This window comes from Papaver somniferum, chromosome 11, assembly GCF_003573695.1.
Source record: "Papaver somniferum cultivar HN1 chromosome 11, ASM357369v1, whole genome shotgun sequence".
In the NCBI taxonomy this organism is placed as follows: domain Eukaryota; kingdom Viridiplantae; phylum Streptophyta; class Magnoliopsida; order Ranunculales; family Papaveraceae; genus Papaver; species Papaver somniferum.
In genome coordinates, this window is record NC_039368.1 from 138916855 (window position 1) to 138934209 (window position 17355).

General features: G+C 36.6%; 1 protein-coding gene across 1 annotated transcript; it reads left to right on the plus strand.

The window, feature by feature from the left end:
- The first annotated feature begins 5151 nt into the window (after positions 1–5151).
- LOC113320732 lies at positions 5152–7230 on the plus strand. Its single transcript, XM_026568625.1, has 7 exons — positions 5152–5337; positions 5419–5505; positions 5657–5947; positions 6082–6240; positions 6335–6388; positions 6476–6622; positions 6743–7230. The coding sequence occupies exons 1-7, from the start codon at positions 5170–5172 to the stop codon at positions 7097–7099; spliced, it is 1263 nt and encodes a 420-aa protein (XP_026424410.1). The 5' UTR covers positions 5152–5169; the 3' UTR covers positions 7100–7230.
- Positions 7231–17355: the final 10125 nt, after the last annotated feature.

The following is a 17355-nucleotide window of genomic DNA, read 5'->3' on the forward strand; positions in this document are numbered from 1 at the left end:
GCAGAGAAGGTGAAGAATAATGAAGGAGACAAAAGGAGTAAGATAGAAGAGAATATATAGGAAAGAGCGACCCTTTTTTCAAGATTTACTCTCATTAATGCGAAGAAATGAACGGATAAAAACTTACGGTTAAAAGAGATGTGTCAAAAGATGAGTGGTTAAAAGGACACGCGTACATAAGGGGAGCTTGAAATATGGAAAATTGTCGGCAAAGTAAAATGAAAAAAAAAAAAGCATGTACGATTTGCAAGAGGAGAATTTCTCATATCGCTCACTCTAAAGAATAAGCGATATGAGAAGAGGCAAATGTAGGAGTTAAATATCGCACACCTTAATAATTACGCGAAGTGAAGAATACAACCTACGCAAGGAGAATCGCACACAGCAAAGTTGAGATGACAAACCAGATGATGTCAGCAAAGTCACGGATAAAGTGTGAAGAATCATGCGAAGAAGTATGCTATGCGAATATGAGCAATTGTATATGAGCGAATATGTCGCATAGTGATCCCGAAAATAGTGGAATTCTTAGCTGTCATCCACTATGTAAAATCCTATATAAAGGAGAGAGTCATTGTTTCTGGGAGGATTCTAGGACAAGTCTTGATAAAGAGATACGAAGAGAGAGAAAGTGAGTTTAGGTTTCAAGTAGAATCGTTGTAATACTTGAATCTATTTTGTAAACATTCCTAATCTTTTGTTAATAAAATCAAGAATTCATAATGATCACCAAGAGATTGAACTAGTTATAGTGGAGTGTAGTTGTAAGATTTCTTACAACTACAAGTACGACACTAATACTGGCGTGTCGATGCTTCATCGCTTTGCACTGAGTTGAGCCGGCTAAAGAAAATATCTAGAGTCCCCTAACAAAATCCTAAAACATGAAAACTAATGGCTAAGATGCGTTACTTCCTCTTGATCCTCCAAGTCAAATATGCAATGTGATAATTAGTGGAGATATATTCTACAATCTATAAGAACCAGGAGACGAAACTCTTACGGAGCATTCAAGTTGGGCAATTTTTAACTTAGCAACTCACCTACTGTTTTGAGGAAGTCTGTAAGCGTCTAAACGCTGGACATCATGCATCGAGGTACAACGAAGTTGGAAACTTTTGCTACGTTATTGGTACATTCAGGGGTTTCATGGGGCACAGTGATCAGGACCTCAGGATCAAGGTCAGTGTGTCATGCTTTAAAATAGCTATTTACACATGGAACTTTCTGGTGCTCAGTGCTCTGATGCCATTGTCTTGACTATAAGTTTTGATCCAATGCATTAATTAAATGCATTACATAGAGGCGACAGGGAATTAATTCCTCAAGTCACAACCCTCAGCTTGGGAAATGCGAAGTTCTTTGGTGGAGGCATGAAGATAACACCTAATGCTGACCCTTGTAACAATAATCTTGAGGTAGTTAAATATCACTAGGCTGATTATCCTTCACTTAATTTCTCAAGAATTCTAATATACCGTATGAAATACTTGCCATCCATTATGGTTTTCAAGTTTGCTTTGTACTTTATCTTCCAGGTTGTGAATCCTCAACACTTCAAATTATATGATTTCAACGTTAGGATGCAAGCTTTACAACATGACACACCTATCATTTCAATACGTTTCTTCTAGAAGGTACGTACCCATGTCTGTATCATCTCATGGCATTTTCTTTGGCGTATTATTTAGCAAATCATTTATGAAAATGATGATCTTCGTAAACATGAAATTCTGGGAAGCTTGACCTTCAGATAGCCCTTGGCAACTTTATTGTTGCTGGTCAAACTGGACGATAAACCAGGTATTGGCTTGTATACTGATGAAACATTAAGCAATTTTCTGGAAACCTTTTTGGGGCTTTTCAAATGCATTGTAAGACAGACAGATGTATGAACACTTTGAATCTGTAGCCCAACAGTTTGTGCAATTAATATATAGCATTGGGCGATTCCACACTCACGGAAACTCTACACCGTGATTTCTCCCGAAAGGGAATCGAACGGACACACTGAGCAAAGCTTGTTAAGTTTCAAACTTTTTTACTTCGTACTGAGCTAAGCTTTTTTACTTTGCCTTAGCTAAAGCTGGCTAATGAAAAAAAGATCAGAGACAGAAATCCTAAAACATACATGAAAACTAGTGGAGAAGATCAACTAAAAGAGTTACATATATATTCTGCTTGGGTTCCTGATTCAAGTTTAAAGCATTAATTGGATTCGTTTCAGCTTATCTTTCATAAAAACCACTTTGGATAAAAAACCCACTTAAAAAAAAGATCTTGTCCAATCGTGAACATGCATGATTTATTTCAGTTGCTTTTCCCTTGTTGTTTTGCAACGCGGAAGGTATATGCATATATATATATAGATAGATGGATAGATAGATTAATTTGTTCCTGCAGATAGCTTCCATATGACAACCTCATCTTTATCATGCCGTCTGCCGGAAGGCATTGCGATGCCTTCGTCCGTCACTTGTCGCACAATTAAGGAGAAGTCTCTCCTGGAATTAGCTAACATGGCTCGACCATATGATCATCAATTTTCCTACGAGGGAAACCAACTATTTAACGTCAGTTTAGATATTTGCCGGGGCACCTCGAGAAGGTCCCAATAGTTGCTTGGTATATCTGTCTTATAATGAGTTCAAGCCTGGAAGATAGTGCAATTACTTGCTGTCAAGTACAAAACGAATTGCATTATATTTGACTACCACTCCGAGTTTGGCTTGAGATAATGATTTGTTTCTGCAAGCAACCATGTATATGATTTATCGGAAGAAGTACGGAAAAAAAACCACTAGACCGTGGAAAAGATTGATATTGTATAGTATAACACCCAATCCGACTGCACCAGCAGCAAAGTAAACAAGGGCTTCGTACAATCTAGTTTTCCAACAATTGCAGCAACACTAGGCGGTAGTGGATGCAAAGTAAATAATAGCATAAGAAGAAGGGACATGCCATAAAAAAATCTAGAGAAATTAGGTCGATTGCCTAAATATTTTTAAAACATGGTTTTAATGGACGAGTAAAAATTAGCAAGAATGAATCATCCTGGCTTAAATTTAAAAATAGTGAGAGTGAAACTGGATGCATCCTGATGTAAATTAAAAATACAAAAAAATATTTGAAAATAAATAGGATGAAACTATTTACATCCTGGTTGTTTTTACATTCTCGTCCATTTAAACAATATAAAATTTTACTATTTTGTGTTGTATTATTAGCTGTTCAGAATTATGGATGATTTTTTTTCTTTTTGAAGCGTTATTATGGATGATATTATTACGATGAAGATTAAGAACATTGTTTTATCAACTCTATAGGTACCCCGTACCTGTCCTTTCATTGTTATGGATAATGTTGCAAATGGAGCACTTTACCTGTTGCAAGAAAATACTGATATGATACAAGAGCATTCTCAAGACTCAGGAGGGAGATTTTAGCCTTTGGCTTGAAGGCTAAGAAGTTTGAATGCATCACAATACCAGGTTCCAGAGATTTTGAATATAAAACTACCGTTTATCTACTCAAGTTGCTGCCAGAGGGAATAACAATTTGTATTTGGTTTATACAAACTATATATGGAGCATCTCGCTTCTCGCATTAACATACGGGTATACCAGAGAAATGATAGTTACGCCATGGAAGTCTATCTTCCGAAACAAAATTACCACAATTCGTCATTCTGGAATGAGAGGTTTCATATACGTCCGGATGTGTCATATCTTAAGCCATTTCCAATCATAAGGAACAATGAAGTTTTATTGTTGTACGACAACGATCATTACATACCTTTTCCGACGACACTCCATTGCTACGACCTTAATACTTCAACTCTAATGCGAACTTTGGGATGATAAGGCGAATGGGATGGTTTTTACACGAAGGCAATTCCTCACACGCAGTGTGTGGCAACAACTGACCCTACCCTGCGGTTGTCTGAAGCAGGACAACGCGTACCTCAGTGAACTGATATCGATCCTCAGCCTTGGAGGCGGATCGAAACTGAAGCCATTACTCACGGTCACGTCCCAAATGAGTAAACCACTTTCTAGCCCACCATTTGGCTCTCTTCGGAGCTAAATCTTAATAAGAACCTCAATAAACAAACTATGAATTCTAGTTCCTAATCTTTTCAACTTCAATTATTGATTTTGATTTTGTTGAGCCATACTGAGTTTGGGCACAGTATAGAATCAAAGGATGAAACAGTAATATAATGCGGGATTACAAGAGTCAAGAGCTGGCACAGTGTGAACGACATGGACGAGTAACACAGGCTTACACGAGGCCGTCTGTGTGCACTGTCTTGACGTATCCATACATTTGTTGCTACTTGTTAGTCAATAAGTCTAGTTGTTAGGTAATAAACTTCACCACAAACAACCGCAAAATACAACTAATCCACACACAAAATACAAGGTGTTACTTAAATCCAGACAGCAGAAGATTGATTGTGATCTTTTCTTGCCCTAGCGACCAGTCCCAGTAACATAACCAACAACAGTGGGGAAGAACTTTGGTGGGTTATCCCTTGTCACTTTTGCAACTATCCTACAACAATAAACAGAAATGGAGGCTTTAGGGTCAGCCTGACAATAGACAATAACGGCACACAGCAACAGTAATGACAAATAAAGTTGTTATGTTCTTCTTGATCCACGATGACTATACAACTCTGCCAAATGCAAAGCACCGCGAGAAAAGTACTAATAAAGTTGAAACCAAGTAATTGTATCTCTTAATTGGCTTTTCCTTTCCTGAAGCTATTAATTGCAATTATGTTTTTCCTGTTCTTGTTTGCGATTGCGCCTGCATTAAATGGCCAAATCTGTACAGTGACTTGTGATCTCAGACTCGAGATTTGCCATCTAAGTATCCAAATTGGTTTGCAATCTAGAAAGTAGTTGTGTTTTAATAAGAACCTTAGGATGCTTATACTGCAATAGAATCCTCAAACTTATCTTGGCATTAATAGCACGTTTTAATAGTTTCTACTAATATCAGATATGCAGGAACAGTTATTGGCTCTATCTCCTAAATACTGTCTTAATTACTCTCTAATTTAAGGAAACTCTAATAATTACCTACTCTTATAAAGGTTATTACCAAATCTTTGAGATTACCTGTTCTTTACATCTGATTTTCTTACTCTAATCCACAATGGGGAAAAGAGTCTATGGATTAGGAGGAAAAATCTGTTTGTTGCTAGTACTAGCTTCTGCTATTTTAAGTTTTGGATTAGATGAAGTGAGTATATCTAGAGAAAATGATTTGGAAATCGAAAGAAAATTAGAGATGTTGAATAAACCGGCAGTAAAGAGCATTCAGGTAACAATATTTGCTTTGAATTCTTTGATTCAACATAAGTAAGAGTATCATAATTATGTAATTGTTGTGTTCTTCTTATAGAGTGAAGATGGTGATGTCATCGACTGTGTTGATATCTACAAACAACCTTCTTTGGATCATCCTGCTCTCAAAAATCATAAGATTCAGGTTCTTCCTCTCGCTCTAGATTCGCATTCTTTCCGTGGTTTATATTTGAATGGTCGGATCCAATTGTTACACCTAGTAGTATTGTTAATAATTATAATTTAATTAATTGAGGCCCATTATCATGTGGTGTTTTTATTTTGCTATGATGCAGATCAAACCAACTATCACTCATCCCAAAACCGCATCGAAGAATAATGCATCCAGACCGGTATCACAAATTTGGCAGAAAAGTGGAAGTTGCCCAGAAGGGACAATCCCTATACGAAGGATCCAAAAGCAGGACTTGCTCAGAGCTGGTTCTCTTGATAGATATGGAAGGAAAAGTCCATATGTTTTCAATAATCCTAACAACACACTATATGATATAACTCCTAATAACACACATAACTTCCATAATCTTAATCAAGCGGGAGCGTCAAATAATGTTTTTGTCAACCGTTCGGTAAACTTCCTATTCTTTCGATTATAACATAAAAACGGAACATTCTATTATTGTTTTCTCTAGTCAAAATGAAGCTAGAATTCAAAATTTGTCTTGATTTTAAATGTCTAAAGGAAACTTGAAAATTACTGCAGATAGCAGTTTTACTCACTCTTGGGTATCATTACATTGGAGCTAGGGGAGATATAAATGTTTGGAATCCACAAGTTGAAAAGCCAGATGAATACACTACCGCTCAAATATGGGTTGTAAATGGTGACCACTTTGCGGAAACTGCAGAAGCTGGATGGATGGTCAGTATATGCATTTCTGTCGTTTCCCACCCTATCTTTATGTTTATGCATGCATGCATATTCTACATGTAACTTGTTTGAAAAAATATTTCAGGTAAATCCTACTGTTTACGGCGATACAGCAACACGGTTTTTTGTATATTGGACTGTAAGTATTTCTTCTTGTTTTCTTTCCTATAAACGCTGATCTTGTATGTTCCGTTTCTCTTATGCAATGTTATCCTGTATTATGCAGGCCGATGCATCTCAGAAAACAGGTTGCTTTGACCTAATGTGCCAAGGCTTTGTGCAAACTAACAGTGAGATTGTCCTTGGTGGTAAACTGGATCCATATTCAAGTTTTGAAGGAGACCAATATCAATTACCTCTTTTCATGTACTGGGTACGTACGATTTTATTCTTCAAATTGGCGTTTTCCGGTCAATATCGTATCCAGTACATGTAGTGTGAGTTTTATGTGATTATAGTGAGGATTAACTAACCTATGGATGTTTTTCTTTAGGACAAGAACACGCAAAACTGGTGGTTAGAGATAAACGGCAAACAAGTAGGATATTGGCCATCTGAATTATATGGAGTCTTAAAACTAAGTGCAGTAGCGGTTCAGTGGGGAGGAGAAGTCTACTCTAAAACTATAATGCACAGAAATGTGAATCACACATCAACAAAAATGGGTAATGGAATTGAAGCATTGTATCATTTTTCAGCATGGATCAAGAATACCAAGATTATTGATTATTCTGCAGTCGAAAAGTATCCTGAATGGGTTCATGAATACATGGATGAACCTGATTGTTACAGTTCTTTTAACTGGGTTGAGTACGTCAAGGAACCTCTTCTTTTTTTTGGGCCGGGGTAGAAGCGCTAAATGTCCATGATGTGAGACAATTTTGTTTCTACTTAGTAGTATTATGTTTTTGGCATTCTATTGGATTGCTGCGATTCAGCATTAGATCGTATCAATAAAAAGTACTGTTTTTGGTTTGGCGCGTGCGCGTGCGCAATTCTATGTTTATTGAAAATAACAATCGGCATACTATGAAATGATTTATACCTGACACATGTGCACCCCAGTGACATTGATATTCTCCCAGATATTTCTTTTTCTTTTTCTTTTTACTGGATGAAAGAAGAATATATTAGAAGAGAAGGAGAAAATATATACACAACAGCCGGAGTCACATTCACAAGGGAACAAAAACAAGTAACAAAAATTACCCAATCAGAGATATTTATATATATACCTTTACTGCCCATGATTACAACCATGACCAAACTTTACGATCCCCTCCTACACCCGTTCCAATCTCATCGTCCGCCTCCAACTTCTCGGTCGGACACAAGACCTCCCTTCTTAACCGACACGAATTGTGTTTTCTCCATCTCGAGCTCTAGCTCTAATTGTGACAATGGAGACTTGTGAAGAGTCAAATGAAGAATCTGAATTTGGAACTTGGCCGGACACAAGACCTCGCTTCTCAACTGCCACGAGTTAGGTTTTCTCCACCCGGAGCTCTAACTCTATCTAGCTCTAATTGTGACAATGGAGACTTGTGAAGAGTCAAATGAAGAATCTGTATTTGGAACCGACAAGGAGAATTTATCCAGCCGGAGCTCTAACTCTATCTAGCTCTAATTGTGACAATGGAGACTTGTGGAGACTTGTGAAAAGTCAAATGAAGAATCTGAATTTGGAACCGACAAGGAGAATTTCTCCATCCGGAGCTCTAACTCTATCTAGCTATAATTGTGACAATGGAGACTTGTGGAGACTTGTGAAAAGTCAAATGAAGAATCTGAATTTGGAACCGATAAGGAGAATTTCTCCATCCGGAGCTCCAACTCTATCTAGCTATAATTGTGACAATGAAGACTTGTGAAGAGTCAAATGAAGAATCTGAATTTGGAACTCGGCCGGACACAAGACCTCGCTTCTCAACTCCCACGAGTTATGTTTTCTCCATCTGGAGCTCTAACTCTATCTAGCTCTAATTGTGACAGTGGAGACTTGTGGAGACTTGTGAAGAGTCAAATGAAAAATCTGAATTTGGAACCGACAAGGAGAATTTCTCCATCTGGAGCTCTAACTCTCTCTAGCTCTAATTGTGATAATGGAAACCTGTGAAGAGTCAAATGAAGAATCTGAATTTGGAACCGACAAGGAGAATGAAAGGTCTTCAAGTGATGAAGAAGGAACTGGAAAATTGAACTGATATGGCTAGGCTACTTAATTGCTGGAGATATATTTAATGATATAGATCTCTTTCTAAATAAATAATATGGGACTATACATTTAAGTAATGAATTAAAAAAGTGGTTTAGATCTTCTTTACCAATTGGCGTTTATTATAACTATATATATGCAGTTTGGGATGTCACCATGAGCTTCAACAGGTTGCGTTCAGTCTCCTAATCTCGTGTTTTCTTATTCTTGTCTTTTTTTATATATATAGAAAAACTTAGGCCAAACAGGACCTAAGGCCGGTACAAATTGTTGGCATTGTTGCTGATGCAATTTCTGCCAACATTTTTCTTACAATATAGAACAGTATTAAGAGTATCCAAATTTTGATGTCTATGAATAATTTTAAGATTAAGTAAAACAAAAGAAACTGGCTTAATTCTGATGATGTTGTCTTCCTCTTCTTCATTGTCTAACGATTCATGATAGCTCATACGAAATCTTCCCTTAACATCTTTATGGTATATTAACTTAAAACGAAGCAGGATATCCATAGATTAAACATGTATCTCTATATATGTCTGCTGCATTTTCATGGCACATTGAAAGGCTAAGTTTGCTCCTCCTGTTGCTCCTGAATTCCAGAGTGGCCTGGGTGTCCTCTGGTACTGATAGGGTTTCCTGCAAAATCCATCACAGTTAGTGCAGAGAAGTATATCAAGCTGTCAGGGTCTTGTAGCGTACAAATTTTTATGATTAAACCATATGCCCCTCTAGGGTACTGGTCCAGAGTGTATGGAGCAATGTTATTCTCTTCTATTAATAGAGTCTCTCCATTATCCAGAGAGATGGTGTTCATAACATGATTGAGTAAATTATGGATTTTGTTGTATTCGCATAATTGCTGCCTGATGTAGTTGGAGGTTTGTCTGGCATTTTGCTGAATGTGACTGAAAACCAGGTCACATCTAGCCTTCTAGATGAACCAGCAAGTAGTGGCATAAATATTGTTGTTAGTGTTGGTAACTCCAGTCAGATACCAGGAGTTTAACCAATCCACGAATTTTGTTGTGTTATCAAACTACCCATGAGAGGTGCCAATGATTTCATGCCATAATGTTGTGGCAACATGACAGTTTAGAAACATATGTGTTTTGCATATTTGTCATAAATGATCTATGTAATGAAGAATGCTAGACGTTTTACCATTAGTGGATAGGATTTCATGAGCACATTTCCAGATAAAGATCTTAATAACTAGAGCTATTTCCATACTCCAAATTGCCACCCCCCCCCCCCCCCCCCCAATTTATTGTTAAGGTATCATTTTTGTATAGATCATCCATCTTGGCTTTCTAGAGAGACTTGATAGAGAATTTTCCAAAACCATTCAGATTCCACTGAATCTTATCTTCCTTCCAAGGATGAGTATCTAGAGATAAAATTTCTTGAGCACTGATGGGTTTGAAGTAAATTTGAACCAGAGTGTGCGATCCCAGTTTCCATTGGGTTGTAGAAGGCTTCCAACTGTTTCAATGTAATAAGGGCAGTAACTTGGCTTGCTGAGTCTTAAAGGGGTATTTGGAATCCATAAATCCTCCCAATTTTTGATCTTCTTCCCATTGTTAATTCTCCAAGTACAATGCTGTTGTATATTGCTGATGCCTTCCAATATTCCTTTCCATATCCAGGGATATCCATATTTTGATTTAATATCCATGTTAAGAACATTCCTGCCAATTAGATATTTTGCATCCATTTGTTGGTACCAGAGAGAGTCCTTGTCCTTCTCTAGTCTCCATCCAATTTCAGTGATCATAGAGATATTGAAGAGTTTCATATTCATGAACCCCAAGCCTCCTAGTTCATTGGGTTTGCAGACTGCAGTCCAGGCTTTTGGATATCAACCTTTGGGATTTTGTAAATTATTTCCCCGGAAGAAATACGTTTGAAGTTTATTGAGTTCCTGACAAGTTTTCTTTGGAATTCTGAAGCAGTTTATCTGTTATATACTAGTTGTAGAAGTTACAGATTTAACAAGCACTTCCTTCCCTGCTGGATTAAGTGGGACATTTTTCCAGCTAGAGAGCCTTATCTTGAGCTTGTCAACACCTAGATTGAAAGACTTGATTTTGCTTCCGTGGGTAAATAGTGGGGAGCCCAGATACTTGTCATCCATCTTGAGAACTTGTCATAATGTTGCTAATGTCGGGTATTAGATTTGGGTTAGTTTTCTTACTAAAGAAGACTCCATATTTGTTGAAGTTGATTAGTTGTCCTGAGTTTTTCCCAAAAATATTCAGAATATCCATAATGTTATGTGCTTCAATCTTGTTGGCTTTGCAAAGGGCCATACAGTCATAAGCAAAAAGAAGATAGTTGATGGAAGGTGCAGTCTTTCAAATCTTGATTCCAGTTATAAGACCAAGTTCCTCAGCATGAATGAGAGTTCTAAAGAGAGATTCCATGCAGAAACGAAGCATATATGGAGATAGAGGATCTTCTTGTCTTAGGCCCCTCAAAGGTTTGAAGAAAGTATATGGAGATCCATTAATAAGGACAACTGTTGTAGTGGTGGATATGCACTACATAATTTTGTTGCACCATTGAGCATTAAATACAATCTTCTTCATGATGGTGATTAGGAAGGTCCAATCCACTATATAAAAAGATTCTTCCATGTCAATTTTGATGCCCATACTTCCATCTTCACCTTGTCTTCCTCTCTTGTTCCTTATAGTATGAATGATTTCATGAGAAATAGATATGTTATCAGAGATTTGTCTACATGAAATGAAAGCAGATTGGTATGGGGATATAATTTTGTTGAGGTAAGGTTTTATTATCAGGGATAAGAGCTTGAAAATAATTTTATAGGTTGTATTGCAAAGGCTAATAGGTCTAAAGTGACTTGGGGAAGAAGGATTGTCGATTTTGGGAATAAGGGAGATGAAGGTGGAGTTCATTTCTGTAAGAAAGTTCCCAGAAGTAAAGAAGTATTGAACCATTTTGACAATTTCATGACCTAGTAGCTCCCAGTTTTCTTGAAAGAAATTTGGAGGGAAGCCATCAGGCCCTGGAGCTTTGTCACTGGTCATGTTGAACACAATGGACTTTATTTCATTGAAATCTGGTGTTCTGTTGAGGATATTATTGTCAGCAGTGGTTATATATAGTAGTGGGTATGAGATTAATAATTTTTGGGTTTAAGATGGTGGTTTCAGCAGTATCCATGTTAGTGAAGTGGTTGGTGAAACAGTTCTTCACTTCTTGGTAATTTGTTATCCAATCACCTTTACTATCTTGGATTATATCAATCTTGTTTCTCATGGTTCTACTTTTTGTGGATCTGTGGAAATAGATAGTGTTTCTCCTGGTTCTGCTTTTTGTCTTCCAAAAATTTTCTTCAATGTCTTGCCAGTCCTTGAGCTACTTTCTAGCCTCTGCTAGAGCTCGACTTCTATCTAGTATGAAATAATTGTTGTATAACCAATTAAGGTGCTACCTGCATTCTTTTATGTTAGTTTTGATGTTTCCATAAACTTCTTTGTTCCAAATTTTGATTTGAAGCTTGATTTCTTTCAGTCTTCTAGCTAGCAATCATGAAAGCACTGGAACCAGATAAAGTTTATCCCAGCACTCAACTGTTATTTTTTTGCAATCTTCACGCTCCAACCAGGGGCCAAAGAATTTGAAAGGAATTTTACCATTTTTCCAATATGGATTGGAATTAAGAAGAATGGGATAGTGGTCTGACCCAATAGTAAGCATATTAGAGATAGTGGTGTTAGGATATAAGAGAATCCAATCTTCAGTTGTCAGCCCTCTATCTAATCTTTGCTAGGTTAGAGCATGGACACTTATTTTATTTGACCAAGTAAATGGGCAACCATTAAAGCCAAGATCAACTAAGTATAGATCAAGAATTTTGTTCTTGAAAATATCAGCTTCAATAGCAACAATGAGTTGAACACTGATTTTTTCAGTATCATGCAGGATGAAATTGACGTCACCAATGATTAACCAAGGAAGTTGGTTGGTGGATGCAACTTTATCCACCATTTTCCAAGATTTTGTTTTACTGGAGGTATTATAAAGGCTACCATAATAGCCAGTGAAGAGCCAAGGAGGGCCATTAGTAGGGTTGATTTTAGCATTGATATGGTTTAAGGAGAAATAAATTATGTTAATTATTAAATTACTTTTCCAAATCAATGCTAAGCCACCAGCAGTACCAGTTGTTGACATTGACATCATGCATGATTTTCTTAAGTTTTTCTTGTTTTTGCTTAGTTTCAGAGAGAAAGAAAATATCAGGGTTCAACTTGTCAAGCATGTCATTGGGGTATCTCTTAGCATCTCTTAGCATATCTAGTGCTTATACCTTGGCAATTCCATGCCAAAGCAGTAAATAATTGCTAGAAGTATGATACATTGGGATACTTGGAGGTAAATCTTCTATTTATATTGTCATAGAATTTAGAGATAAGCAGAAGGTGAAAAAGCTGAGATTAAAAAGGAATAAACAAAGAATATAAGAGGAGGGATAGAACTGTACCATGTTTTCAGCATAGGAGCTTTCCAAGTTACCATTAGCCATCAAGAGGGGGGTATTTCCCTGTTGGTCATTCATATCTTCATCCAAGTCCTTGTATCTCTTGAGATTTGCAGTTTAAGTGTTATTTGAGGCACTTTCATCATCATCTGAAGTTGGTTTCTTCCTTTTGTTATCCATCATGGTGAGCATCAAGGTGTTAGAATTGAGGTCAACAAAGCTATGGGCCTTCTTCTTTTCTTTCCAGGCTTCCTTCTTTGTCAGAGAAATATTTGTCTCCATTCTTGTCCTAATTTGGCAAGGGTGGGAAGAGTGTTGAATAGAAAGGATTTAGGAGTAGCGAAGATTGGGAAGATAGGATCAGGAGTAGCAATTGGAGAATGGTTATTTTCTCAGGGGTTAGTGTTTTGAGCTCTTGCAACAACTTTCATTTTTGCAAGTTTTTTCTTGTTGGTGCCCAAATAATTCTGATTAAATCAAACCTGCTATGTTTAATTTGACAGGAAAGAACATCAGGGTGAGGAGAATTTGAATCTTCAGAAGCAGAATATTGAGCTCCAAAAATGACATGTCTACATGAGATGGAGGCAATATTTTCTATGGCTTTCTCCAGCTCCAACTTTTTTGCATGTTTCATTCTAGCTTCAAATTCAGCTGCAACATCAGAGTATTGTCTGTGGATCACATCTTTCCCAGCTTGGACAATTTTTTGTTGTAGAGTTCTAGGTGGAGGATATGGTTGAGGGGTTGGGAGGCGATGGGTTTGTGGTTGTGTGTGATTTGGTGGGGTAGCACAGGGGGGTTTGGGTGATCAAGAATTCTACAGACTTTGCAAAATTTTATGCCATTAAGAGCATAAGAAAATTCCAGCCAGTGAAAGAGAGTGGGTGTTTCAAAATCCTATGTGCCAAACTTGAGACGTCTAGTGACATTTATGGTGATCTTTACTTCCAAATATTTTTCATATCTGTCTCTCCCTTAGGATTTTTTGCATCTTGGAAGACACCAACTGGCCTGACTATGCCTCTAATATCTGAAATGATGTGTGCTTGGATTCTTTTGATGAGCATCCAAATAATTACCTTTGAGAATATTTCTTCATCAATCAACTCAGGACCACCAACACGAACCCCCACTAAAACCATTAGCTTATCAAAGACTCCTCTAGTACCTCATTTTCTTAAAGTGGCATAATCTTCTTCATGGGTAATCATGAGAGTGTAGAAATTCCTTCTTCTATTTAAGATATCAACTTCAACTCTACTCTGAAGCACCCAATTATCATTAATAAAGTTAATAACTCTAGTAGTTTGGAAACAAACATTGATACAAAGTTTTCCAATAAAACACCACATTCAGTCAAGGGGTTTCTTAGTTTTGACATTGTCAGGATTGAGAAAAACTTTTTGGAATAAATATTCAGGGATAATAAGAGTTGTGTTCATTTTGTTAACCAAATTATCAATACTGGCAGTATTTGGATCGGAAGAGGAGGCCATGAGAATGTAGTGTAGACGGGAAATAGAACATAATAGATGGGAATGATGTTCACCTGTGAACAAATAGGTAATGAAAAAAATTGCATATCTAGCTGAGCGACTGTAATACTACCGAGTCATGTCCAGGCATAGAGAAATATGCCTTTGACTTAGCATAGGACGCTCTAAGCCTATTTTCATTTCCTTACCATGCTTACCAACTTCGTATAGATTGATATGAAGTACGAGCATCCACTTTCTGGAATGAAAATAAGCCTCATTAAGCTTGGTTGCAATCATCTCTTACATCGAGCTACCGAGCTTAGATGATATGAGGGGCCAACGTGCTGGACCGGCAATGTTGCAACTCATTGCGGCTTCCTACGTACCGTACCCTACTCAAAGGTATCAAGCACAGACCGTATTTCATCACCTAAGGGACAGAATCTTAGGCCAACTCGTTTGCAAGGCAATAGCCAAGCAATAATGGTTATGGCCTAGTCTGTATAGGTTGTTCCGTCAAAATGCATAAACACTTATGTGTTTGTATCATGATTAATTTCTTAAGTGTTCAAATTAACATCAAAGTATCTTTTAGTTCATTGGATAACTTTCCAAATCGAACAATCATTTTACACGGTTTCATAACCGAACCTATGTGTATAGGCTTCTAATGAAGTTTGAAGACCTATTTAGTTTGCTTGATTATCAAGTTATCTTATCTTGAGTTCTTAGGTAACCATGGTGTTTGAAAACCATAAACAACGCATCTCTGTCAACTAGGAAAATTAAATCCTGACTCTTTGTGTCCTATTTGATTATAGAGTCGCCTATATTGACCTTTTAGGTCTACCACTAAAATGACTTTAATTGGGGATTCGTGAAGCCAAGTCAGATTATATTTACCTTGATATTTCGTGTATCATGATCTTGCTTTTCTTTTATCGAGGTTTTTATAATCTCTTTCAGGAAATATAGATAGTACTCACAAAGTTTCTTCATCCCAGACTTTGTGATTCATAAGACTGATCTTAATTGATATTTTGACGATTTTTTTTTAGAGCTGGTAAGAATCTAGGCTTCTCTTCGGGAGTCGTAAGTTTCGAATTTGTGAGGTTTTCTAGCTTGTCTATTGCTAACAGATTTCCACACCTAAATATTTGATCCAAACGGAAATCAAATAGGCTTATCTATTAGATGAAGATTGGTATTAAAAGTCTTCACTTCGGCTGAAAAAATGTTTTGGCTATAAAGGACGTCAGCTAAGGGAATCAAGTGCGTATAACCTTACGAGGTTCAACAGATGTAAGATGTGCGACTGTGGATGAATCGCTAAGAGAGTGGATTCGGTCTCAACTACATTCTAGTCCGAAGTATGACAGTAGGATAGTGTCTGTAGCGGCTTAATACAGTGTGGTGTTCAATCTGGATGAGGTCCCAGGGTTTTTCAAGCTATCGTGGTTTCCTCGTTAATAAAATATTTGTTGTCTTGTGTTTTTCCTTTTCTGCGTTATATTGTTTATCTTTATAATTGAATTTAAATAGGTTTGTAGGTATTTAGTCTAACTAGATGATTCCGCTTAATTGCAATTGTCTACGAGACTAGTTTCTTGTAAAATCTGTATCTTGAAAGATAAATAAGAAGTTTAACCATTTGGCAGAATTCCGATTGAAGTATTTGGTTACGACTAGATTAATCTTGGATATTGATTTTTGAGATCGTCCAAGTACTCTGCTTAATAATCAGGTTCATAGACATTTTTTCTATATACATACTAATTGATTAGAGGTTGAGATATTAATCTATATACATATTTTCAATGATCATTGATCAATATATATATGCAATGGTATTAATTTTTCTCTATACAGAGTGTCGAACGAAAAAGTTGTGTGTATTTGTTATCCTCTGCGTTTTTAAACCCATATGGAAATCCGAACTTGAAGCGTTACGGGTCATAATGAGACAAAAATATTTTTATTTTTCTATAATTACTTCACTAAGCATGAGGAATTATCGTTTTACATGGATTAATCACTATTACTTTAGTAATTAACATTAACAGTATAATATTTAAATAAAAAAATTATATTTCAAACAATTAAAAGAAAAATAGCACAATACGCAAGAAAACTACTTTCTAAATGCCACATCCACCATTTTGGTAAATCTGCAAGAATGTCAATTGTACTGAGATTACGGTTCAATAGAATGTGCCCGTATTCTCTAAAGATGCAGAAGCATAATCATTTTATCAAGGAAAAACATATACAAGAAACACAGTACAGCTTCAACGAACCAATGTTAAATTCAACAAATAATGTTTCCAATAAATTGTCTAATCTAAAATTCAATCCATGAGTTCACCACACCTATGAGGTTTCCTAGACATCATGAAATTCACATGAGTTCATAACATATTATATTCCCTAAAATTCATCCGATTAGATTTTACACATGAGTTCACAGTACGAATGTCCTAGGTTCCTACATCTACATGTCGTTTTCCGTCACGGACAACCGCCACCGATGGTCATGAACATAAGTTACTATATTTGGATCATTACCCATTTAAACCTCGGGGATCATTACCCATCGTTGGCATGAAACCAAGTTCCATATAACGATAAACATCAACTCATTATCAATCTGCGAATCATTTTTACAAACAATATATGCAACCATGGCTTAACAACATACGAAGAAACAACACATACTTCTTTTACGCATTTAAACAAACACATTAACTGCGTAGTGTAATGTTATAGGTTTCATGATGATAATTGGATCCGATCATTTTCGAATTTCACAAGACCATGCCTAAAGAAATCAAGAACAACATATCCAAAATTCACATTAAACTACTGGCTCTATTAAAAGTTAATAAGTTTATATTACC